Below are 24,631 nucleotides of genomic sequence, written 5' to 3'. Positions count from 1 at the left end.
GCGGACAAGAATACTGCGTCGTGGGAGACACGATGAGAATCCGGTGCTGTATAGGGCCTGTATATTATATAGATATATATATTATTATTAATAATTATATATATAATATTATCATGCATATGTACGCAGCTGCTACAAGTGTAGCCGCTTCGCTCTCGCAACGGGAAGTTCGCTTGTAGTGAGCGCGAAGGGGCTTATACACCGGTCGAGTTTAGTGATCGTAATATATGTCTATATATATATTTATATATATATATAGGCGTAACATAGCGATCATACATAGCGTAGCTCGCGCACGTCGAATGTTGCTTAGATACAATAAGGTGACCCAACAGAGTATAATAAACTCGTTATGAATACGCTATGTATACGCCCAAAATTGAAAAAAACATCGATAGTTCAGCGTATGCCAGCGTTTTAGAGAAATTTTGATACGTCCGGCATACGCTGGCTAAATCGTCAATGTGTGACAGGGCCATTATCAGTAATGGCGGCTGCCGCTCCACGAAATCACAGCGATTTGACGGAGTCCGCCCTCTAGGGGTCTAATATATAACTCTATGGGTGACTCCCATTATGTTGGTGGTTGGAGGGATTGGTAATAGCTAAGTGTGCTCGCATATTAGCTGTGCTCTTTCTGACATTTGCTTTATACCCCCTTCACATACACGGATTTTTCTTACGAGTCCTTACGGATCGCCAACTCGTAGTCAATCGCAAGCATCCGTAAATAACTCGCTGGTATCCGTAAATAACTTGTCACAACTCGCAGACACTAAGTAAGGATCGATCCGTAAAAGAAGAGGAAAATTTTTTGACATATAAAAAATCTTCTCACGAGTGTCCACAGATTGATTTTTTCCGTAAATAACTCGTAACAATCCGTAAGTATCGTAAACCGCTCGCAACAACACGTAACCATCCATAAAGTGCTCGCAAGAATCCGTAAATGACTCGTAACAATTTTTTTTACGAATTGCTATGGTTAGTTTACGATTTGTTTACGGATTATTTACGGATTATTACGAGTGCTTACGTGTTGTTTACGATTTTATTCGGGTCGTGTTACGATGGCTTTACGGATTGTTACGAGTTATTACGAGCACTTTACGAATAGATACGTATACTTTACGTATTCTTACGTATTGTTTACGATTTGGGAAAGGCTGCAAAATCAAACACGTCATTTTCAGTTGTTATCAAGAAGTCAGAGAAGTCACATCTCTGCATATCTACTCTACAATATCTACAACTGCTCGCTCTTCCCTCTGGGCTAGTTGAAGGAGCAATTGTAGAAATTGTTGATATAACTGCAATCTGTTTCTCTCATATGCCATGTTGTCTCTCTGAATGTCAGTTGATGATAGATTGAGATTTGCAGGATTTTTATATACTTTTTGCCAAAAAATCGTAAGGACTCGTAAATACTCGTAACTAACACGTACCTATTCGTAACAACACGTAAACAGGTCGTAACTAACACGTAAAAGCTTCGATGAATCGTAACATTCCGTAATATATCCGTAAAAAGCTCGTAAAATGCCCCATAAGTTGCTCGTAGTTATCCGTGACAACTCTTACCAAATCGTGGAATTTTGGCGTAAATACATCGTAATAACTTGTAATAATCCGTAATAAACCGTAAATAGCTCGTAATAACACGTAAATCGCTCGTAAAAGTGGCCAAATCGTAAGGATCCATGTACTTTTACGAATGTGTGCGATCCGTAAGGACTCGCAAGAAAAATTCGTGTATGTGAAGGGGGTATTAGGCATTGTATTGCAGTAACGCCTGGGCATTTATAAGTCATTTTGGCATGAGACTCTCAGAAGACATATTTCAGCCTAAAGTAGAGATGGTATGGTAATAATACATTTACGTCCCAAACATTTCAACTTAAAGGGATACATGACCCTGGATTCCTTCCATATTTTCAGTTAAAATAGGTTGAAATTATGCTTCATAAAAATTTCTTTGTTCAATCTTCATTCGAAATTCTTTTTAAAGATGTTTTAAAACTAACTGCTGTATCGTTGCTTACAATGACGGTGGCACCACTACTTTTCGGCTGCAGGCTACAGTCCGAGGGTGTTTCATATTATTCATATTATTCATTAATCACATCATATTATTCATATTCATAGCAAAATTTAAATTTAAATATATATATATATATTATATATAATCTTATGTACATTCTTTATTGCTTATATGAATTTGCGTTTGCGTAGACTAATATCATTAATGCCTAGATGGATATTGCACTGAATTTCTTTTAATTATTCATGAATGTAACATAGCTTAGCTTTGTGTGAGATGAATTTAGGTATCACATTGCAGGTAAGCATGAATAAATGATTGATAGATTGGGTGCAGCACAGACAGTGCACCTTTGTACGGCTATCCTTTGTGAACTATGCTTCTAGTACCATACATCCCGGACGATGTTTCTACTAGGTGTCCGATTTCATTAAGCCGTTTCATTATGTTTATCCCCTCGCATTTACGTACATCTTCATTGTAGATCAGGTCATGTAGACATAATGTTGTCAAATATTATTTATAATCATGCAAATCAAAGTCGGCACAGTCAGTAATTTCTGTATGGATGCTATGTCTGTAATTCAATTGTGGTTCCTGTCTGATTTCTGCAGTGGATAAAACCCGGAGAGCACGTAGGAACTGCAGACTTGCGCGTCCGTTCCCTCTTGGGAGGAAACGCACTGCCAGTGACAGCGACCTTCATCGTGTCATCCGTGAACTCGAGTACATTCCCGACGACTGCCGTGAGGCAGCTCCATCACGTGACCCTTTCCAAGAGGTAGGCGTCCACCAGGCGGCGCCGTGGCGACTAGCGGCGGGAGACGTGTTTCCGTCGTTGCGCGTGGCGTCCGTTGCCACTGACAGCTTGCGCACAGCAAGCACAGATACGAGCGGCAGCTGCGCAACGGTCTGCAGTCAGTCGTACGGCGGCACGGCGGTGTCCACGGGTGCCACCAGGGGGCAGCAGCAGTGGCTTCAGGTCAACGGGCGTGTTTCGCCCGAAGCGAGGCAGGCCGTTCGCGACTCGAAGTCGGTTGCTGAGCTCAGCCAGACTTTCCGTGGCCTCGGCATCTCGTCGCATGAGCCTGTCAAGGAGCCCACTGCGGTACCAGTATCATCACTGCTGTCTGTGTACAGGTACAAGGACCTGGAACTGACCAGACAGGCATGCAAGACAGGGTTCATATGCAGGCGACCCACTGTTGATTATTCACCAGTCAAACTATCACTTGAGCCACCAGTGTTGTCCACGGTGTGTGATACACCTGTGCTGGTAAACAATTCCCCTAGTAGCAGTTATTCACCCGTGAAGGTGACCGCCGTGAGTGTAACCACGGTAACAGGGAAGACGTGCAGGATCCACACGAAGACGATAATTAGTGAGACAGAAGCCAAGCAAGGAACTCCACAGTGGCTGCAGGTCTGTTGGTATCACCGGTAGAACTAGAAGTCGTCGTCATGACTATTCAATCTTGTTGACTCCTTTCCCCTTAATTTTTAGCTCATCTGACATAGTCAGTCTGTCTGTGCGTCCGTCCGTCCGTGCGTCCGTCCGTCCGTCCGTGCGCCCGTCAACAGTTGGGCACAAATCTAAACGGCTCGACGTACGGTCACGATATTCGGGACGTGGGGGGGTAATCCGAAAACGAGTTGGGATGTCGAAGCTGGGGGTCAAAGGTCAAAGGTCAAGAGGTGTTTTCCTCCCTATACCTTAAGTTAAGGAGTGAATGTTCCCCCTTATTTTTTTAGAATTGCGGCACAAATCTAAACGGCTCGACCTAGGCTTGTGATAGTCGGTGTATAGCATCATGGTAGGAAAAGCCATCACTGTGCCGAAATTGGAGGTCACACCCAAAGGTCAATGGGCACAGGGCAGATTTTAGACATTTTCTGAGGACATGTGCGCTGTGTGACGAAGCGATTGAAAAACCTTTTTTTGTTTCAGTGGTGACCTACTATTTTTATGGCTTTATTGAAAGGAACATGAAATGTGCTTTCCAACTGACGTGGCGAAGAGTAAGTGTCTGATAACCTTTTGACCCTCAAGAGGAGGGTTAAACATGGATTTGTTGACTGTATAACAAGGGAGTAAACTGCTTTTGCTATTAGAGCCCCCTCCCCCTACCCCCCCTTCCCCCTCCCCCACCCCTCGCCCCCGCCCCTTCCCCGATCTCCCCCACCACCCTCTCCCCCCACCCCTCCCCCTAACCCTCCATCCAGCGATAGTGGCCGTGTCCTAACAAGATGTGTATCGCAAACCTTTGGCCGGTTTGTTCCCCCCCTGCATAATCTGGCGCCTAACAAATGTGGTACTACGCACGACTGAAATTTTACGTTTATAATCGTAGCAACAGACCTCAGATGAGCCCAGACGCTCTGCGGCTCTTGTTCTCGTATTAATCCCAGTAGATCTTTCTCACCACTCACCAATTAGGTGACTGATACATTGTCTAGACTTCATTACATTGGTGGTCCATTGATATCGGAATCGGTATTGCTAATTCATAGGCCTACACTATCACAAGGATGTCATCCAACATTGAGAGTGATGTTCACGTCACACCCATTGTCAGCAGACAGTCTGGTGTGCAGGACTCACTGACAGCATTAACTGAAACGACAGAAGCACTTGCACTGCAGGAGTCTGTGATAGGTAGGAAGATATCTAGGTTTATTGGCAGCGGTTATGACATTACAGTCATGTGCAACGTGAAAATTGGTAGCTGGTACAAATGTGGTTGTTAAGGCTGGTCGTTAAATTTTAGAATTTATTGTATGTGCAAAAAGTCTCATCATATAATATAGCTATATAATCTAACAATAACAGTAATATACAAAAGCTGATAAAGAACTGTTCTCTTGTCTAGGCGGTGCCACTGTGAAGCCAGCGCCCCCTGATGTTGTAGCTGCAGTGATTGCAGAATCACAGAGAAAATATCGGCTTAAGATGGCATCTGACCAAGGTCATGGATCCAGGACGTTTGAAGGAGGAGATGATGCAAGTTTGCCTGGTACGCTTACATGTACATAAACTCACGATCCTAAAAGGATTTCATATACATTGAGAAAATACCACAGTCGAAGGGATGTGCACGTTTTTGCACAGCAACGGCATTTGTATAAACGGAAATGTTGCAAAACTACTTATATTAGGATTGGATTTCGGTTTGGTTTGGAGCTATATAAATTATAATGAACATGTGTAGTATAGGTAGAAGTGCAGAGGTGTTCTAAATACCCTGTGTCTGTGTTTAGTAGGGACAGAGCTATTTGAACTGATGGAGTCGGCCGAGGGGGGCAGTCCTTCAGGGGAATCCAAGAAGAGGAAGGCCAAGAAAGGCAACAAGAAGGATCAGAAGCGGAAGTGGCTGGAGCGAGCTAAAGAACTTGATAAGGAGATTGACAACACATCAACAGTCAGTGTTTCCTCACAGGTATCACAGAATATTATCGAAAATATCAGTTGTTAGGAGTTATATAATCCTACAGATAAAACAGAGCAGAGCACATCATGTACAAATTACATTTTGTGGACTAGCAGGACCTTTTTCATGCTTTTCCTCAGTGGCTTTACTTGCAACGTGACACGTAATATCCTATATAATTATTATTGTTAGTATTATTGTTTCTATTATCATTACTGCAAGGTGCTTGGCCAAAATCAGGTTTAATGCAGATGTTGTTGTTGTTGTCGGTGGCAGGCGATGGACACAAGTGGAGATGCTAGTATGTCGACCAGTCTATTGGTGAGTCAGGTGAAGCATGCCTCCGACGCATGCGACAATGACGACGACGCGACGCTAGAGGGCGCCTTGACCGAGGAGGAGCTCTCCAGCTTGCAGGACCTCACGGCGGACATCCCGCATGGGGGATACGTGCCGCCGACGGAACGGCCGACACGCAGTGGCTCGCCGCCGACGGAACGGCCGACACGCAGTGGCTCGCCGCCGACTAGGGATGACTCGTCCAGCTGCGCCGCGCCGTTCCACTTTGCGACGTCCACCCCCGCGCGTGATTGCGACACGACCACCTCCAGCGTCTACTTCACGCCCGCGTCGGCGGGAGCAGCGACATCTGGTGGCGGCAGCGACTACTACGAGCTGCTGCGCGAGAAATCGCACCTCGAGGGTCGGCTCGAGGCCGTCATGGCAGACGGGCGCGCGTCGCTGCGCGAGAAGTCTGAGCTGAAGGCGGAGCTGGCGCGTTCGCGCTCGCGACTGCGCAGCCAGGCCGACGCGTCGCATGTCGCCGCCGGCGAGCGCGACGCATCCGTCGCCGACCTCGCGAGCCTGCGAGGTCACCGTGAGCAGCTCGAGCGCTCGCTCGTTGCCCTGCAGGGGGCGCTGGAGGAGAAGGCCGCCGAGATGGGACTTGCGCAGGTGGCACTGTCGGGTATGCGCGAGACGAACGAGGGACTGCAGGCACGCATCGACGAACTGAAGACGGAGCTACAGGTGGGCACGCGCCGCGTACAGGGAATTCCGGGAATCCTGGAATATTCCAAAACATCTTTTACCAGCGGCCCGTTACCAGAAACACGAATCGTCGTAGCATGTGAAAGTTAAAGTAAATGTTAAGAATAATTTTGTCTCTGATGATGAGCACCAGGACTGGAATGTATAAATAGTGTTAATTAGCAAATTAGTATGAAAGCATAGTGTGAATTTGGCAGAACCTTGATCTTGCATGTAAAACATGCGAATTTTGTTATATCTCTTTACGTATTTGGAGATTTCTATGTATTTTAGTATGGATGTTACTACACTGCTAGTGGATATTAAGGCCTTTTTTTATTACAGGCCAAAGAAGGAGTTGTGAAAGACCTGAAGGATAAAATAGTGGAGCTGCATGTGGAACTGCAAACTACTGTGCAGGAGAAAATGCAGGCGGATAACAGCAGCCGGTAAATCCTGTGCTGCATTTCACACGTCAATCATCAAGCATAGCACGATCTCAATATTCAACATGCTGAACATGTTGAAAACACTGGCAATTTTCACAGAGCATCTCTGACAGCTAATCGCTAACACGATGTGTGCCAGTGTTGATTAATCGGGCAATTAGAAATCTCTTGCGAGCCACTGGATTCCTCGTGCATCATCAGGGTTCTCCCCAGGATGAAATTCAAACAGGGGGGAGGGGAGGGGAAGGGGGAGGGGAGGAGAGGGGGGAAACTAGGGCGGTCCGGGGGGCGTGTTTTTTTACCGTACCACTAATTAATGCGTAAAATCGCCACCACACCATAGACGGTATTTGGGGTTCTTGTATATATAAGATAGCCAAGTCGGTGTACAGTTAGTGTTGGGTGTGGGACAGGTTAACTGTTTGTACTTGTGTATTGTGTGCAGTCCATGCGTGGCATGGTAAAAATACACGCGCCGGGTGTCCTGGTCGAATGGGAGTTCTTGACGATCGATTCCCGCGCTGGCAAACTTTTATTGTGGTGGAATTTAATCGGGGCGGAGGTAATTTAAACGGGGTGCAACGATTGAAACAGGGGGGAGTTTTCCCAAACGGGGCGCGCCGATTGAAACAGGGGGGAGTTTTCCCAAACGGGGCGCGCGCGCCCCGTTTGCACAACGTAGGGAGAACCCTGATCATAATAACATCTTTGCTGTTTTGTCGTGGTGCAAGTAAATGTTCAGACGAGTGCTTCGTATGTAATTCATGTCTGATGAAATTCTCTCCGGCTGTATTAGTTCGTTGAAGAATGAGATGGCTGCAACGCTGAGTGCAAAGGACTGGTATCAGGAGCAGCTGAAGTTTGCCCAGGAGGTGCGCAGCAAGATTCAGAAGGAGCTCGCGCAGCTGCAGACCAGTGCCGTCGTTCAGGTAACCATGGCAACCACGTATCTATGAACATGTGGGTCGTGCGGGTGACCATGGCAACTTATCAACCCCTGGTCCTGTGCGACTTTTACGATGAATAATTTGTTAACCTTGATTTGTCAGTCGATCGCTCGTTGAGAGGTTTTACGATTCTGGGGGCTGTTGTCAAAAGCATCATAGTAGTTATGATGTCACCAGTCTAAAATGTCGCAACTTTTAAACTGAAGTGAAGTCTCTATGGAATAAATGCCAAAGTTTTAAGATTTTAGACTTATGATACCCAAAACTATTCGCGATATCTCCGACAATGGTGTCCCCGATCACCTCGGACATGATCTGTGAACGGGCACACCCTCAGTTTTTTCATTGTTTGTGCGTGCGCAGGGGAGCCTGGTAGAGAAGCTGCGCTCGGAGAATGCTCAGGTCAGACAGCAGCTGCTGGAGAGCCAGCAGCGGGCAATGCAGGACAAGGAGTCTCTCGCACGCAACCTGGAGACAATACAGGCTGACATCATGGAACGTGAGGCAGCTTTCGAGCAGGTGCGTGCTCCCTCTAGTGGTTACTTGGCTGGAAGCACACTTCGACGTGAATGTGCACGCACGTAAATGATCGAATGCGTGTGGAGATTCGTGCCCCGTGCGCGATTGTGTATACCAGTGTGTGCGTGCAGCAAACACACACAGTCTCGTATATTGTAGAGCGTAATTTGGATGTTACAGTTCAAAGTATAATAATCAAGAAGACGTATAGCATTTGTGTTCACTAAAAGAATATATTGTTTACAAACAATTCTGTCGCTCGTCAAGTCACGTCTTGTCTCGTTCCAGTCCCACAGTTCTCCCGTTCAACCGACCTTCCACCCTTTATGTATGACTCTCTCGTCCAATCACAGCCCAGTTCTACTCTTTACTCTCACCAATCACACACCACTCTCTCCCTGATTCGAATATTGCGCGGGAAGACCATATGGTGAACATCTGTAACCTAACATCCGTGTAGAACCCCACCTTACTATTTCTCATCTCTATGCCAAACGCCCAACCCTTCTCTCTGTACAACCCACCCTATCTACGATTACTAATCCAATGTGACATCTGTACAACATATGTAAAATAGACGTTACATTTACCTCCGCTTCATCAAAACGATGATCCCATCATCGAATTCAGCGTCCCGCTGATCTAAATGTCCTGTTTAACTAATTCCCAAGCCCCCATATCTAACACACACACACACACTCACATACACCCGTTCCTGACGAAATAGAGCCCAACAATAATAAATTCCGTTCCTTGTCCATCATACCGTCTACAATAACTCCTTCATGAACACATCCCCCCTCCCACATAATAACTGTACACAATTTTACACAACCTATTACCTACGGTACCAACCAGCACCATGGTATCCCAACGCTATGGCTTGACACTGCCGCCAACAAAATTCTCACTGACCACAATGATATAATACCATACTTGACACGAATTGCCAAGTAAACCATCCGTGCAATAATACAACTCCTTAAAAACCAACACTGCAGAACCTGAAATAGAACCCCCAAAACCCAAAATGTACCATAATACATAATACATACGGTATACCTGAAATACAAAACAACAACTCAAAGAAATATATACAATACAATATAATAATCTTGATGTTCACGACGATGTATACGACTGTTAATATCTGTCCTCGCCCTGTTCTTGATCCTCTGCGCTGCTTCTTCCTCGATGTCCGATGCAATTAATGATCAGTCGGTCGCAATGTCATAATGTGGCTGTGCATTTCGGAATTTCTTCAATAATGACCTAATGTTTGCCAGAATATTCCCACCAACAACCGGATAATTTGCTAACACATTAGTGTTTTGTGTAACAACATAATTGTTCTCACAAAATTTGAAGATCGTCTAATTCTGCTGATTTGCCGTTGCAATTCTCGCTGAAGGTATTGAAGTCACTGATGTGATGAAATAGTTTCCTTCCTCCTCTTGCCAAATAATGGTGTACCGGACTGTCGCTCTGAGTGTCGCTGCTGAAATATTCCAACTGTGGCAGCGGAAGATTCGTCAGATGCGCTCCTGCTCCCATCATGTCTCGCTGTATCTGCAACAATTTCGAAACCACACCGACAGCATAGCTCCTCCTAACCCGATATCACCATGGACCATGCCCTTAATATATGCGTGCGCACACATTATCTAAAAATCGCAATCCTATGTAATACCCACAATTCAAAATCTATATCAAGCCACCAGCCCATTTACTAACACAACCATCCTACCTAATCATAAACATTTTAATTCTTAACCGCCTTACTCCCCATTCTCGTAACATTTTAATCCTTTCACTCCTTACCCCACAATCATTTTCCTACACTTATAGCTAACTCTAAATCACCGTCCGCACCATGGTCCCCCGATACTAAGAACGCTCAATGCTACCAGCAATATTAACTCACGTATGATTAATCATAAATAATGCATTCAATCCTGCATAATAGACAATAATAGCAGACTGCACTTCATATATTACACTATTTACAATCTGGTACCAATACTCTCACTCACTCAACCATAACACATGCATGCCATTCAAACGACTTATCAAACATCCACTGGCAGCATTCTGTAAATGTTCTAATTCCACCTACACTGACACGCTGCACCCTGCATTCACACCGTAACTTGTGTGCCATACTAAACGTGTGTCCTACCATCTCCTGTCCGCGGATACGTTATACTAAACCTGCTCTCACTCTCCCGAGGTGCTGTCACACTCCACAAAGGAAATGTAAGGCGATGACTCCCAGAAGTCCGTGGATTCCCAGCCGAGGCGCGGATTATGCGACTCCAACGCTTCTATACACTGTTCCTTGAACGATATCTGATCTGACAATTGGCGATGACCGCAACTACTTTCCTAAAACGACAGTAAACAACTGCAACAACATGCACTATCCCTATTAATATGATCAATGCATAAACTGTGAATGATGTACAACTGCTTGCGAACTTCCAATCCCTTTAAAATCCTATTGCCCAAATGATTTAATGGTTACATTATTTTTGAGCAGCTTCAGTAAGTTCCCCGAAAGGCGACATCTAAAATCTGTATCTTATAACAATTTCTCTGGGACAATCGAAGATGCATATTAATTTCGTATACATTTCCTTTTTAATGTCCGTGTCTACAAACAATTCTTTCCAAATAACCAACGCAATCAGCTGTTGAGTCCTCCCACTGATTAACGTAATTTTTCACAATGATTTTGGCTCTCTTGCACATAATAACACAGGAATGGAAAACGGCCTTTGTATCTGCCTTACATCCAGGACTTAACGAAATGACCCCTCGTACCTCAACATTAAAAATTGTAACGTGATACCTTTTCCGTGATAGCATGTTGACATGACAGCAGTGACTCTCAATGAATATTGGTGTTTACTACAATACACAATTCCTTGGTCAGATTGAAAATTACTGCTGGCTGCGGTCGTGAGTAAAACAGGATGCGGCTTTTGCAGAACTGCAATGTCATTAGAATCATTCTTAAATAAGGCGATTACACAAGAATTGACAATATTTGTTGATCGTCTGACTGTATTTAGATGACAGATATCACGTTTCTCCTGAATACATGTGCGTACACTGCGAGTATCAGGTTCGACATAATGCGAGTGATCTAAGGAAATGCCCAGGAACTGCTGTGAAAAATCAAAATATGCATACATTGTAGTGTAATTTGGAAAATACACAGGAGGCCGATATATTTCATACATGGTAAATGTCTGCTCCCTATGCCGCAATGGCAATACTGCTACCACTTGGATACCATCCGCAATTGGCAGTGCGACTGTCTTAATTATTGAATAGTAGTACAATAGGTCCCCCTTCCCGCTGCGTGGCAACATGAGTGATGCTGGAAGATTCCCTTTTATTTCCTGAAGTAACATCTGTAGCTGGCTTGGAGAAATCAGTGCTGTCGGTAATCTTCCTGCTAATAATGAATTAATATTATTCGCCAACTGATCAAATGTGTCTTGTACATGCGCAAAAGACAACGCCAAACTGCTTATTGTAATCTGTAACCTTGAAAGTGATTTCAAATATGTAAGTGTTTGTATTTGAAATTGAGAAAAATCTCTGCCAATTTTATTAACCATTACTGTTACCTGTCGCGTGTCACTCGTTAAGTGCTGCATTACTTTAGTGTTTAATTCAGTGTGAATCCTTGTGAAATTTAAAACCGTGACTGACTGATTATCAAATGTCTCATGCTGTCTCCCGATCCCTGCAAGGCAATTATTTCCTGTTGCAACTGCTTCACATCCGCCTCAGTAGCCGTCCCAAATATCATTTTAGATAATCTACCAATCCCCGAAAAAATAGCCCGCTTTGAACGATGATGTTGATACAGAGAATGTATATCTTGCAACCGTGTTGTTAATGAATACAATTTACTACGAAACCAGGCCACATGATTATTAATAATAATATTCAGATCCATTGCCAATTGCGAGTCAGACCCATTTTGATTTTGCGATAGCCCGGTTTTGTGCCGGTGTCAGTTGGCAACAAGAGTAATTCTTTACCAATACCGCCATGTAGTGATCAATCTGTGTATATATTATATATTAAACGAAATTAGCCAGTGACTTTCAGTTAGCCGCCGCATTTCTGCCTCGCGGACACAAATACCGCGCCTGGACTTGCATGGATCTGCTCCACTGACAAGTCTCCCATGCTCTCTTGCAGGAGAAATACAACAACTGCCTTGGAAATAGAAAACACAATGGTATATAATTCCTGACGTGTAGCACAACTACTTCAGGCGAGGCGAGAGTGAATGACGTCCTCCTCCACTCATCACTGTCGTCTGCGGTGCCTGCTGCGGTGCTCACAAATTTAGCACTCCGTTCGCGGCTGTACCCCGTCTGTCCGTCGTCAGTACTTTCTCTCGTGGCACGTACTTGTCCATGCATCCTGTGAGAAAGCTGGCGCGAGGTTATCGACATGTACCGCATGTGTACGCCTGACCGTACATGCCTTAATAAGGAATTAACTACGACAACTGCTGAACTACTACGTAATATGGTCGAAAATACGACGCAAGCTTCCTCGACTGGGATGGCTTCGTCGTAGGATTATACCAATAAACAGAGTCCCAGGCACGAACTCCTGCTGTTTAGCTCTTTTGTCATAAATAACCTTATTCTTCTCCCGTGTACGCCTCGTGTTCTCTTGAATCTGCGTATACGCTCGATGAAGCCCGTCGAGCGCCAACGACACTGGGATCATCAGTGTACGATACCTTACGTGGCCGAAGGAATGTATCAACGGCATGACCGGGATCTCTCCGCTAGACAACAAAGAACGGCGTGAGTTGCATTGTTCCATGTACACTACTTCTTGTACGCGAACGAATGGACCCAGCTTTTCATCCCAACCCTTCCAGATCTGCCAACATAAACATGAAACCATATTATTAAAGTGCGGTGAAACCTCTCACACTGTCCATTACTCGCCGGATGGTAGGGCGACGTACGGATGTGATGGATTTTGAATTCCTCCGAAATGGCAGCTGTAAGAGAATTACAAAACTCCGACCCATTATCAGTCATGAACGCCGATGGACAACCGTGTGTAGGAATGAACCTGTCAACAATGAGCTGCGCAATCGTTGCGGCTGACTTGTCGGCGACTGCGTACGCTTCAGGGTATGATGAGTACAGATCCAAGAACGTAACTATGTACCTGTTCCCTCTGTCTGACACCGGTAAAGGCCCCACCGTGTCAATAGCAACCGTCTGGTTGACATAACTCGGCAATGGCGCATTTCTCATGGGTCCATGTACCCGTCTCAGCTTCCGAGCATTGCGATCTGGACACACGCTCGAACGTGTGTCTGAATGTCGGTGAACATGTGCTGCCAATAATATCGCTCGCACCCTCAAGTACGTTTTTGAAAGCCTAGGTGCCCAGCATACACATGGTCATGACAAACAACAAAACCTGTGGAACAAGAGATTTAGGCACCACAAGAGCTGTCGACATGGAACGCTGTCATGAGTGGCTGCTCCGAGATGAAAAGAATCCATCTTCTAGTATGAAATCAGCCATCTCCCTGCGTGACGGAGTGACGGATGCTCTGCCTCGAAGGTGCAACCATGTTCTTGCATAAGGGTCCTGCTGCTGCAATGAAAGAATCTGCTGTGTATGAACAGTCGAGATCTGTTTCAAGATTATCATTGTCACCCTCACGCACCACAGCCGCACCATCCTCCTCCTGCAAGCTTACAGGTGCGACGAGCATCGCCTGTTCTCGTGGTACCTCAGCAGTGATGTAGCCTTTGCTATCAGTCTGGTCGACTGGAACATCTGTAATAAGCCTCGATAACGCATCCGCTTGTACATTAAACCGGCCTTCCTTATAACGGATGTCAACATCAAATTCCGATATCTTGGCCGCCCACCTCTGCAACTTCGCGTTACGTATAGACTTCGTCTCAAGAAGAAACTTCAACGGCCGACATATGTACAACATATGTAAAATAGACGTTACAATATCAGTGTGCACAATGTTGTGTGATTATATCAGTGTTAATATTATCAGGTGTTTATATCAGTGTGTGCATGCAGCACACACGCACATTGTCATGTGTATATATCAGTATGTGCATGCTTTGTGTGTGACTGTGTACATGATGTTTAGTTCCGGCGTGCGTCATTGACAGGTGGAGCGCGAGAAGAACATGACGCAGGAGAGCATCAGGACGAAGCTGCATGCCACCGAAGAGGAGCGGAGCAAGATGTTCACGCTGACAATCAAGTCCACTGAGCTTGAACATCAGCTGGAACTCGCAACCAACGAGCTGAAGGTATGCTCCAACAAGGAATACAAAACCCGTCGGACCTACTGGCCCAACTGCATCTTGTGCCCAGATCCGGCAGAATTTACTCACACGCCGTATACCCATTATCCGACCTGTTTTGCCTACAACTGGGCATTTAACTTTAAGTTCCGACTGCTGTGCACAAAAGAATCAGTGGGTCCATCGCACGTCGGCCCATTTGTTTGGTTGAGAAGAAGGAGATTTCACGTTCTCTGACCATGCAATCCTTCTGACCTCGATCAGAAACCTGCGGCCCATTGTCAAAAACGTCACGAATACTTGTGACCATTGTCTAAAATGTAGCTGTTGGGCAACACTTCATGTGCAAAAGTTGTGACATTTTATGCTCATTATGTCATGACTATTGTGGTAAATCTAACAGTGTTTGACACGATCTGTTGACGCAGAGCAGCAGCTTGTGTGTGATATCAGTATCCACGTGATAACTGGATTAAGATGGCTGATAAAGACTTTGAGTATCATTTCCCAGACCCTGCATACGGTTTGCTAACCGTGATCATTTACATAGCTGGCAGTTCACAATTGCTATCAATATATCACTATTTACTACACTTTTGTCATCTTGATCTCTTCCATCGCATGGAAATCTTACAAAATCTTTGCCTCAGGTGCGGGAAGCCGCACTGGCCACGTTCGAGGACCAGCAGAAGGAACTGCTGTCTAGACTGGCGCTGTCACAGGAAGCGATTGCCACCAAAGACCTGGAGCATGACGAGGTCACGCAGCAGTACATGGAGCTGCAGTCTAAACTGGCAGCCCTGCAGAAGGACATGGATGCGCGTGATGCAGACATACACAGGCTGAAGGAGAGCAAGGCTGCTGTCGAGGTAACGTGTGAGTGGAATGTAGATCATGTTGAAACAATAGTGTGCATGTGAGGGTTTCTACTGGTCCTGTAAAACCTCTGGGAGAGTCCTGGGGCCGGATTCAAGAAGAAATGCGTACGATCATGTGCGTATGCACAACTTTAGTTGGCATTCAAGAGACGTGTGTGGGGTGTACGTACGTACATGTTACTGAATCCAGACTAAAGCAGCATTGGCATATCAAAAATCTATAAAAAGTGGACGAGGCTTACTTTTGGCCAGTGGCAGTGAACCTAAAGCCGGCGTTAGGTCGAGTTGCGATTGAATGCGACGCGACGCACTGAAACTCACTGCGACTGAGTGCTTCGGTCAACGGCGACGCGACTGACAGCGACTGCCAGTGACCAGTCGCAGGCAGTCGCAGAAGGCGTTTAGGTCGAAGCTACGATCGCTTATAGATCGCGCAACTAAATGCGTTTACATGACTTGTTGCTGTGTGCATGTTGTGTACATGACTGTATGCACTGATTGTTTTATTCACATGCATTGTTCATCACAGCGATCGCAAGTCAGCTTATGTCGAGTAGTAACCATGAAAAACAATGCTTGCGACCGGTGGAACTAGTCGCGTCGCGTCGCAAAAGTAGAACATGCGCGACTCGCTGCGACTAACAATTTTCCAGTCACTGAGCAGTCTCCTCACAGACCCGTCGCTGACAGTCGCAGGGGTGCTTAGGTCGAACTTTCTCTGCGATGCAATCGTCGCTGCGACTTGCAACCAGTTGCAGATAATCAGTCGCAAGGCAATCGCGTCGCGTCGCAAGGCCGACCTAAGCCTGGCTTTACATTGTGTTTGTCAGGGTCTGTAATTAAACATGCATGGGTTGCGCGGCACGCTCACTGTTCACGTGCGCTACGTTGCGGAGTAATTCGCACATATATTGACATCCATACATTTCACGTTTGGATGTAAACAATAAAGTATCACTGCTAGTTCAGAAAAGATCATTATACTGCTTTAAAATAATAAAAATGAAGATTCAGGTAATATGGCATGCTGAATTATACAGTAAATAATAATAATTTTCTCAAGTTGACACACATAAGTCGCTGTAACTGCAAAGCGCGTCGTATTACTTATAACTATTACTAGTCATGCGAACAGCAGTACAGCCCCGTCGCACTACACAGGTTTAACCGTGTCATATTGTTTTGAACGTTTGGAAAACCTATGTACATTTTGTACAGGGTGGAGCTTAATAAAAGCTTCCCTATGTTATGACCAAACGTGGTTTACGTAAAACAACTCTCAGTGATGTGCTTTCTCATTTGCATAGCTTCCTGTCTCCCAATATTCTGTACACCATCTAGCACATCAGGCAGAATGTTGGCATCAAGGAGAATGTCATCTAATTCTCGGATTGGTAATCAATGTTGGCTTTTCAAAACCCGAAAGCAGTACTCAAAAACGCACATAGTACAAGCGAGAACTTTATTATAACGTAATATAGCTCTGAAAACTCAACCCTAGTTTCGCCTGATTTGGCTGGTTCCTTATGTTTACATTACTCAACTTTGCCTTTGCTTTTTCCATTAAATCAACTAACCTACCGTCAGTAGCATTGTTTTCCTCTGCCAGCATCCACGAGGCTAAACACGAGGCTAACTCGCACTGTGATATATATGCCCCGAACAATAACTTTATCATTCAAGATGTATGATATATATACAGTAAATGACCATGCAGTGTGGGTGTGTGTGAACGCGTGCGCGTGTATGATGCTGATGGAGACGTGTCTGCAGCAGCCCCAATACCAAATCCAGCAATATCTTGTGGGAGAAACAGTGACACAAAGAAGGGGGCTGTAACGCTGACACCATCGACATTTATGACAAGGCATAAGCAGGAACAGAACCAAGATAGGAGTTGCTGGATACACAAAAAATATATTCCCAGAATTTTATATTTTGCTTAAACATCGTGATTAGCATGCTACATGTAATTGTATCCCCCGCGACGAAGTCGGCGGGGATACTATGGTTTCAGGTCTGTCCAGCCGCCGCTGCCGCTCTGCTCCGCCGCAGACACTTTCCCTTCTGCTCTATAACTCAACCCCTAATTGACCTAGTGCTACCAAACTTCGTATACTTACACATCTTGGGGAGAAGGTGTGTCGCGTACCAAAACCACGTCACTGCGGCTTTTATTTGACCTTGACCTTGATCATATTTCCCTTCCGCTCTATAACTCGGCCCCTAATTGACCTAGCGCGAGCAAACTTCGTATACTTACACATCTTGGGGAGAAGGTGTGTCGCGTACCAAAACCCCTAAAGCAACCAATTTTAACATACTTGCACATCTCAGGCAGATGAGTTGCATAACAAACCTTTTGTCTTTGTGACTTATTTAACTTTACCTACCTTCTACGTCCTTACAGAGATATTTCATTCATACTAGATCACGGGGGATACATGTAGTTGGCGACAACTGCCCTTTCTAGTTATGAATTGGTGTGAGCCAAAACAGGAAGTTGCCAAAAGTAAGGGACAATATTTCAGCTTATAACAACCATGAGCAGATGTCTACAACGTTTAAAAAGTTCACTATAAAGTTACGTAAATATAGGTAGATAGAAACTTTAAATACAACTTTATTTCATTATACATTTACTTATATGCTTTTACTGAAATACATGTTGTATTAAAACAGTGGGTAATTACTTATTATATTGTTTCTCGATCATTTTGAAACAGGAAAATGTGCAACTTTATGCCCTAATTATATCATTTGCCTTTCATAGCAAACTGGCAATACACTATTATTAGCGTTTAATTTGGTATCTCTGCATAAAATGCAGTTTCAAAGCTCAGTTATTGTGCATGCGCATGGTCGCTAGTGTGCATACCGTACACACGAAATAGAAGGATTCTGACGAAATAGAATTCTTTGTGAATACCACCTAAATGCCTGTTTGTGCATATGAACGTTCGTACGCACGATATTGTGCGTACAAAGTGTTCTTGCATTCGGCCCCGGAATTATACATTGCCATTTTCCTGGTGTGGAAAGTCCAGGGAAAAAGTCATTGTTATGTTTAGTCCCAGTTAGTCCTTAAAATTAGCACACGTCCATCTTGTCTCAGTCAAGTAAATATGCCTCATGCGAGGTTCCCTAATTATAGTTCATTCCTTGATTATTGATTGAATGATATCAAGTCACAGAGATTTTTTGTCTAAATTCTGACGATCGTGGAAAATACTTTTTAAGTCCTGGGAAGCTTTTGGAAAACACCTGTGAAATTTTGCCAAACCCTAATTTACATGGCAGGGGTGCTTCTGAGGGAAAATTAGACAAAGGAAGTAATGGCCAGTTTGGGGAAAAACGCTCATGATGGATTCAAAGGAGTGTCGTAGGCACGCATGCGGACGCTGCAGGCAGACGCGGGGGGGGGAGAAATGGAGGGGGAACTCCCCCTCTCGCTGGGGGGGTTCTGGGGGGTCTCCCCCAGCAAAATTTTAAAATTTTGAATGTCTTAGACAGCATTTGAGGCACCCTGAAAATAAAATGGCAGGTAAGTACAGGAACATTTTCACAACGGTGATGTTAAATTTGACAACAGCGGTGCACCACTGTGCCTCTTATGTATAAGAAACCCTGGATGGTATAAAATGAAATATTTCTATCTTTAGGTTCAGCTGTCATCTGCTCAAGACGAGAAGAAAGTGTTTGACCTTGCCTTGCAGAAATTGAAGGGCGACATGAATAGGGTGGAACACAGCTATAGACTAATGAGACAGGTGTGGCATCGAAATTAGATTTTCCCCGATATTTATTGCGCGAAAAGTAGTTTAACATTAGCGTTAGGTTCACAGTGCAAAACACAAAGACTTAAATTGAGTAGTTAACTGGATTATGTTCTCAGTGAGGCCGAGAAAGCCTGCAATTTTTAATTTGTTTGTCTTATCACTACTGCATATATATAATTTAAAATGCTCACGAACAATGGCAGTGCCTTCAGCTTAGCTGAATTGAAACACATTTGCTTATGCTTTGCCATGTCGCAACTTCCAGGAGCTTAATGTGAAAAGCACACGGCTGGAGGAGGTACAGCGTGACAAAGATAGGCTAGAGATGGAACTTGCTGCAGCCCAGGAGCAAGTCCAGACTCGCATGGATGTTACTGCACACCAGGTGGCAGCATCAGCAATGGACGATCTCAGAACACAGAGGTTGGGCTACGAAGAAGAGGTGTGTGCGACATCTTCGTTCATCATTACCAGTGTCAAAAACGATTTTAAACATTACATTTCGCTTTATATATATTATATATCATACGTGACGCCTTCGTTCATCACCACAAGTCTTTTCCAGTGTCGTTGAAATTTTAAACCTTACATTAGTGGGTGCTTGAATGTGTTACGTGTGTGTACATGCGCATGTGAGTGTCTGCGTGAATTCTGATGTGGTAAACTATATAACATGATGTGGTATCTAGTGAATAAAAAATCTAACTTATAGTTATTATGATTAGCTCATCTGACGTAGTCAGATGCAGCTTGTAGAATTGCATGATCGTGCGTGCGTGCGTCCGTCAACAGTTGGGCACAAATCTAAACGGCTCGACGTACGGGTTCGAAAGTCGGGACGTAGGGGTGTAATTCGAAAACGAGTTGGGATGTTGAAGCTGGGGGTCAAAGGTCAAGAGGTGTAAAAGAAGGGGGAACATTCCCACCTTAACTTAAGGTATAGGGAGGAAATGCAGAATTGCGGCACAAATCTAAACGGCTCGACCTATGCTCTTAATATTCGGTGTATAGCATCATGGTAGGAAAACCCATCACCAGTCCGAAATTGGAGGTCACAGGTCAAAGGGCAGTGGGGGAAAGGTCAGATATCAGACATTTTCTGAGGACATGGCCTAATGGACAGAGTGAAAAACGTTTTTGTTTCAGTGCTGACCTACCATTTTTATCACTTTATTGAAAGGACCATGAAATGTGCTTTCCACTGACGTGCAAAGAGTAAGTGTCTGATAATCTTTTGACCCTCAAGAGGAGGGTTAAACATGGATTCCTGAACTGCCTCAATGATATCACAGTGTTCTAATATTCATGGCACATCCATAATCTGGAAACGCAATATGCCTCGATAGCCAAACGGCTACAGCACAGGATTACGGCTCAAAGGTCCTTGGATCGAATCCCATCAGATTTTTTATTATTTACCTGTTTACTGTATTTTTCTATCTTTATCCATTTAACTATTTCTTTCCAATTAAGGAAAATATTTACATGATTTATTTACAACAATTTCATAACAACAAATAATGTTTACAACAATTTCATAACAACAAATAATTTTTACAACAATTTCATAACAACAAATAACCCTTTTTTTAAATAGGGTTAGGGTCACAATGCACCATAAAACAGGAGTTTCAGGCACGCGATTTGTATCAACCAATGAGATTTGGGAGGTATGCAGAAGGTTGCTGAAATGATGTGTACGCAACTGCGTATCTGCATAACTGCCTAACAAAGGTGTCACTACGCACGACTTAAATGTTACGTTTATAACCGTAGCAACAGACCTCAGATGAGACCAGACGCTCTGCGGCTCTTGTATTGTAAATAAACTCTCACTTAATCTCCATAGCCCGTGGAATTTCACTTACCTGTAAGAATTGTCCCACAGAGCTATTGTTTTGGCACGTTTTTGTTATGTTGATATGCTGCGTGCTACATGCTCAATCTTGCTTATATATAATATTATATTATTTTTTTATTGTTATTATTATTGTCATCATTACCATTATCGTTGTTTGTTTATTATTTGCCCATTGCTGGTGAATTTACTATGTTGTATATAGCTGATGAAGCTAAGGCAGGCGAAGCAGTCAATGATGAGCACGTGCCAAGGGCTGGACAAGGAGAAAGATGGCTTGCAGCAGGCTCTCCTGACGACGCACAAGAGGTTCAGTGATCTCGAGATGCATCTACAGGATGCGCTTGGCCAGAGGGCAGCACTAGAGCAACAGGTTAGTGGAGCAGTAGCGTTAATAATCGTGCATAAGTTTTACTCGTGTGATCCTGAGCGCGGCGTCAATTACCTCTACTACCTTCCTATGCATGGTGTCACAGTGCCCTGCCCCGTGAGTGCACGTAACTGTGTCTCTCGCACTGCAGGTGAGCGAGATGACGGCTGTGCACACACTGGGTGCAGACAAGCAGCAGAAGCAGTCTCACAAGGAGCTCTCCAAACAGAAAGCGAAGGTCGTGCGGCTGATGAAGGAGCTGGAGGAGGTCAGAGACGAACTAGAAAGGAAGCAGGACGAGTACAACTCCAAGTGAGGGTGCTTTCTCGATTACCAGTGCATATCCACATAGATAGACACATATTAGCGTGCAGTGTTTCCCCTGGCCAAAAAGGTCAGCGAGGCGGTAAAAAAAATTTGGGTGGTTGCGCAATCCGAGAAGCAAGCAATGCAAGCAGCGAAGGTGATCGTCATGCTAGGGGGGTCCGGGGGCATGCTCCCCCGGGAAATTGTTTAAAAATTTTGCAATTTGGTGCATTCTAAGCTATTCTGAACACATATGAGACTCTTGAATCACTTTTTCAAGTTGTCAAACGGAACAAACAAGCTTCTGGGAAAGGTTTTACTTTCGTTTTTCTCCTCCCCAGTCCTTGGTACCCCCATGCATAGATCAATGCTGCCGCATATCCGCAAAGTTACAAGTGCCTAGAATCTTGAAGTATATGCAATTTACATTGCTTCTAGATATCTAACTGAATAAAAATAGTCCACTTTCTACATAAAGAAAAGTGACAAATTCAGTTAACAGCTTTGATTACATGCGTGTCAGGTGTCACTGGTCGTGCCCTCACTCCCCACGATAACCCCTGCGACATATGAACTTATTGTTATGCGGGCATAAAAACACTGGGCTACGGTACATGCCGCTGCAATCGATTTCTTAGACTGTCACGAGGTTTTGTTCGTGTGGCGAATCATGCGTTGAGGGAGTTCATGCCCTCGGCTCTAGATGTTTTGGATACCCCGTCTACGTTCAGGAAATGGAGCATTTAGCATTAGAATGCGCTCCCGTTCACAATTTTGTCTAAACTGCCGTTGCGATAACCGTAGTATTTCAGCGTAATATGAGTTGGAAAAAGTGCCGGTCCAGTTTCGTAGAGATGGTGGCCGAAGCAAAAACTTGGTGGCCTAGGGGCTCCGGGTCGGCACTAATTTCGAACGCTGTCAATAAAGTGTAGTTTATTGATGGAAGAACAGTGATTTTCGTCAGCAAGGCGGTGTTTTTGGATAAATTTCTGTGTGGCAGCTGAGATTTGAGCGAAGTGGCCGCCTCGCTCGTGTCAATGCAGGGGAAACACTGAGCGTGTGTGAACTATGGGCGTATATATCGGTATATGAACCCTGTGTGTGTGTGTGTGCGTGCGTGCGTGCGTGTGAATGCCTGCGTGCGTGCGTGCGTGTGAATGGCTGCGTGCGCGCGTGCGTGCGTGTGTGCGTGCGCACGTGTGCGTGTGTGCGTACATGTGGCATGAACCTCAATCGTATGACTGTTGTTCGTCTCATGGTGTCTCGTTTGTGTGTGTACGCAGGGTGAATGTTCTTACACAGCAGCTACAGACTGCCAGTGCAGTGAGAAGCAAAGCCGAGGATGAACTGAGGCACCTGAATCAAGCAGAGACTACAGCGGTACCCCCTGACAGTGCTGCGGACCTTACAGGTCGCGACGCCGAACTCTTGGCCGTTGAATCCGCGGATGTTGACGACGCAGCCGCAGACGCGTGCAGAGATGTTGTCGTGAGTGAAGGTGACGGGGTGTTGCCAGAGGCAGACCAGGGCGCCGACGATGCCGGGAGGCGGGCGAGCGCGACAGAGCAGGCGGGCGGCGCTAGCATGCAGCTGATGCTCGCTCTGCAGCAACTTGAGAATACCAGGGAAGAGAAGGAAGATTTGGAGGAGCAGCTAGAGGAAGTCAGCAACCTGTTCAAATCGTCGGTGAGTTGCGTTCATCACGCGGGGCCATGATTCTTTGGCCGTGATTTCTTGTGAATCTGGAACTGCTCATCCTTGTCGTGATTTCTTTTGAATCCAAAATTGCTTATCCTTGGCCATAATTTCTTTCGAATCTGAAATGGCGCATCCTTGGCATTGATTTCTTTTGAATCGTAAATTTGCTGCTCTTTGTCCAGAACTTCTTTTCAATGTGAACTTGCTCTTACTTGGCCATGTTTTTTGTGAATTAGTTGACCATATCTAATCCATGGCAGGTGGAAGAGTACCAGCAGCACATTGCTGGCCTCCAAGTGGCGCTGGAGCAGGCGAGAGCAGACGCCAGTGAGCATCAGACTGAGGAGCTTGCCCGGTGCCTACAGTTGGAGCTGGAGAAAGAGAAGGGCAGACTTGCTGGTAAGCTCACAGACACTGAGGGCGTTTGGGTAAAAAGGCTAGCCATCGGTTAACTCCACAAGACCCTGAGCTTCTCTGACCCCCTAATCTAACCCTAACACTGACCTTAACTAAACCCTAATGGGAAATTCACATGAGTGTTCAGTGTACTTGGCATATTCTAACTATGTGTTCCTCCTTTGGCTCCTCTTTTACCTCTTAGGTATATATATATCAGGGGTTAATAATGACAAAAACGTGTGACAAAACAGTGACGCACGCGGGAATTTTTGCATTGGTACTTTCTGCCCGCGTGTGTCAACCTTCCCGTATGCGTCGCTCTGTCCCTACGCGTCACTCTGCCCGCCTGACGTCACTCTGCCCTGCCTGACGTCACTCTGTCCCCACACGTCACTCTGTCCCCACACGTCACTCTGTCCCCACACGTCACTCTGCCCCCACACGTCACGCTGCCCTGCCTGACGTCACTCTGTCCCCACGCGTCACTGTCCCCACGCGTCACTCTGTCCCCACACGTCACTCTGTCCCCACACGTCACTCTGTCCCCACGCGTCACTCTGTCCCTACGCATCACTCTGTCCCCACACGTCAC

General features: G+C 45.1%; 1 protein-coding gene across 1 annotated transcript; it reads left to right on the top strand.

Moving 5' to 3' along the window:
- Positions 1-2,653: 2,653 nt before the first annotated feature.
- Positions 2,654-24,039, top strand: LOC106818422 (golgin subfamily A member 3-like; the record flags this gene model as incomplete). Its single annotated transcript, XM_014823133.1, is given in 16 exon segments — positions 2,654-3,464; positions 4,553-4,697; positions 4,912-5,055; positions 5,300-5,478; positions 5,746-6,498; positions 6,844-6,947; positions 7,744-7,876; positions 8,258-8,413; positions 14,614-14,757; positions 15,402-15,620; positions 19,292-19,399; positions 19,674-19,850; positions 21,472-21,639; positions 21,788-21,948; positions 23,226-23,628; positions 23,901-24,039. Coding segments are annotated over 16 exon segments (3,944 nt in total), but the record flags the coding sequence as incomplete, so codon positions are not given.
- Positions 24,040-24,631: the final 592 nt, after the last annotated feature.

This window comes from Priapulus caudatus, unplaced genomic scaffold (assembly GCF_000485595.1).
Source record: "Priapulus caudatus unplaced genomic scaffold, Priapulus_caudatus-5.0.1 Scaffold2232, whole genome shotgun sequence".
NCBI lineage: Eukaryota > Metazoa > Priapulida > Priapulimorpha > Priapulimorphida > Priapulidae > Priapulus > Priapulus caudatus.
This window is presented reverse-complemented; position numbering and strand designations above follow the sequence as displayed.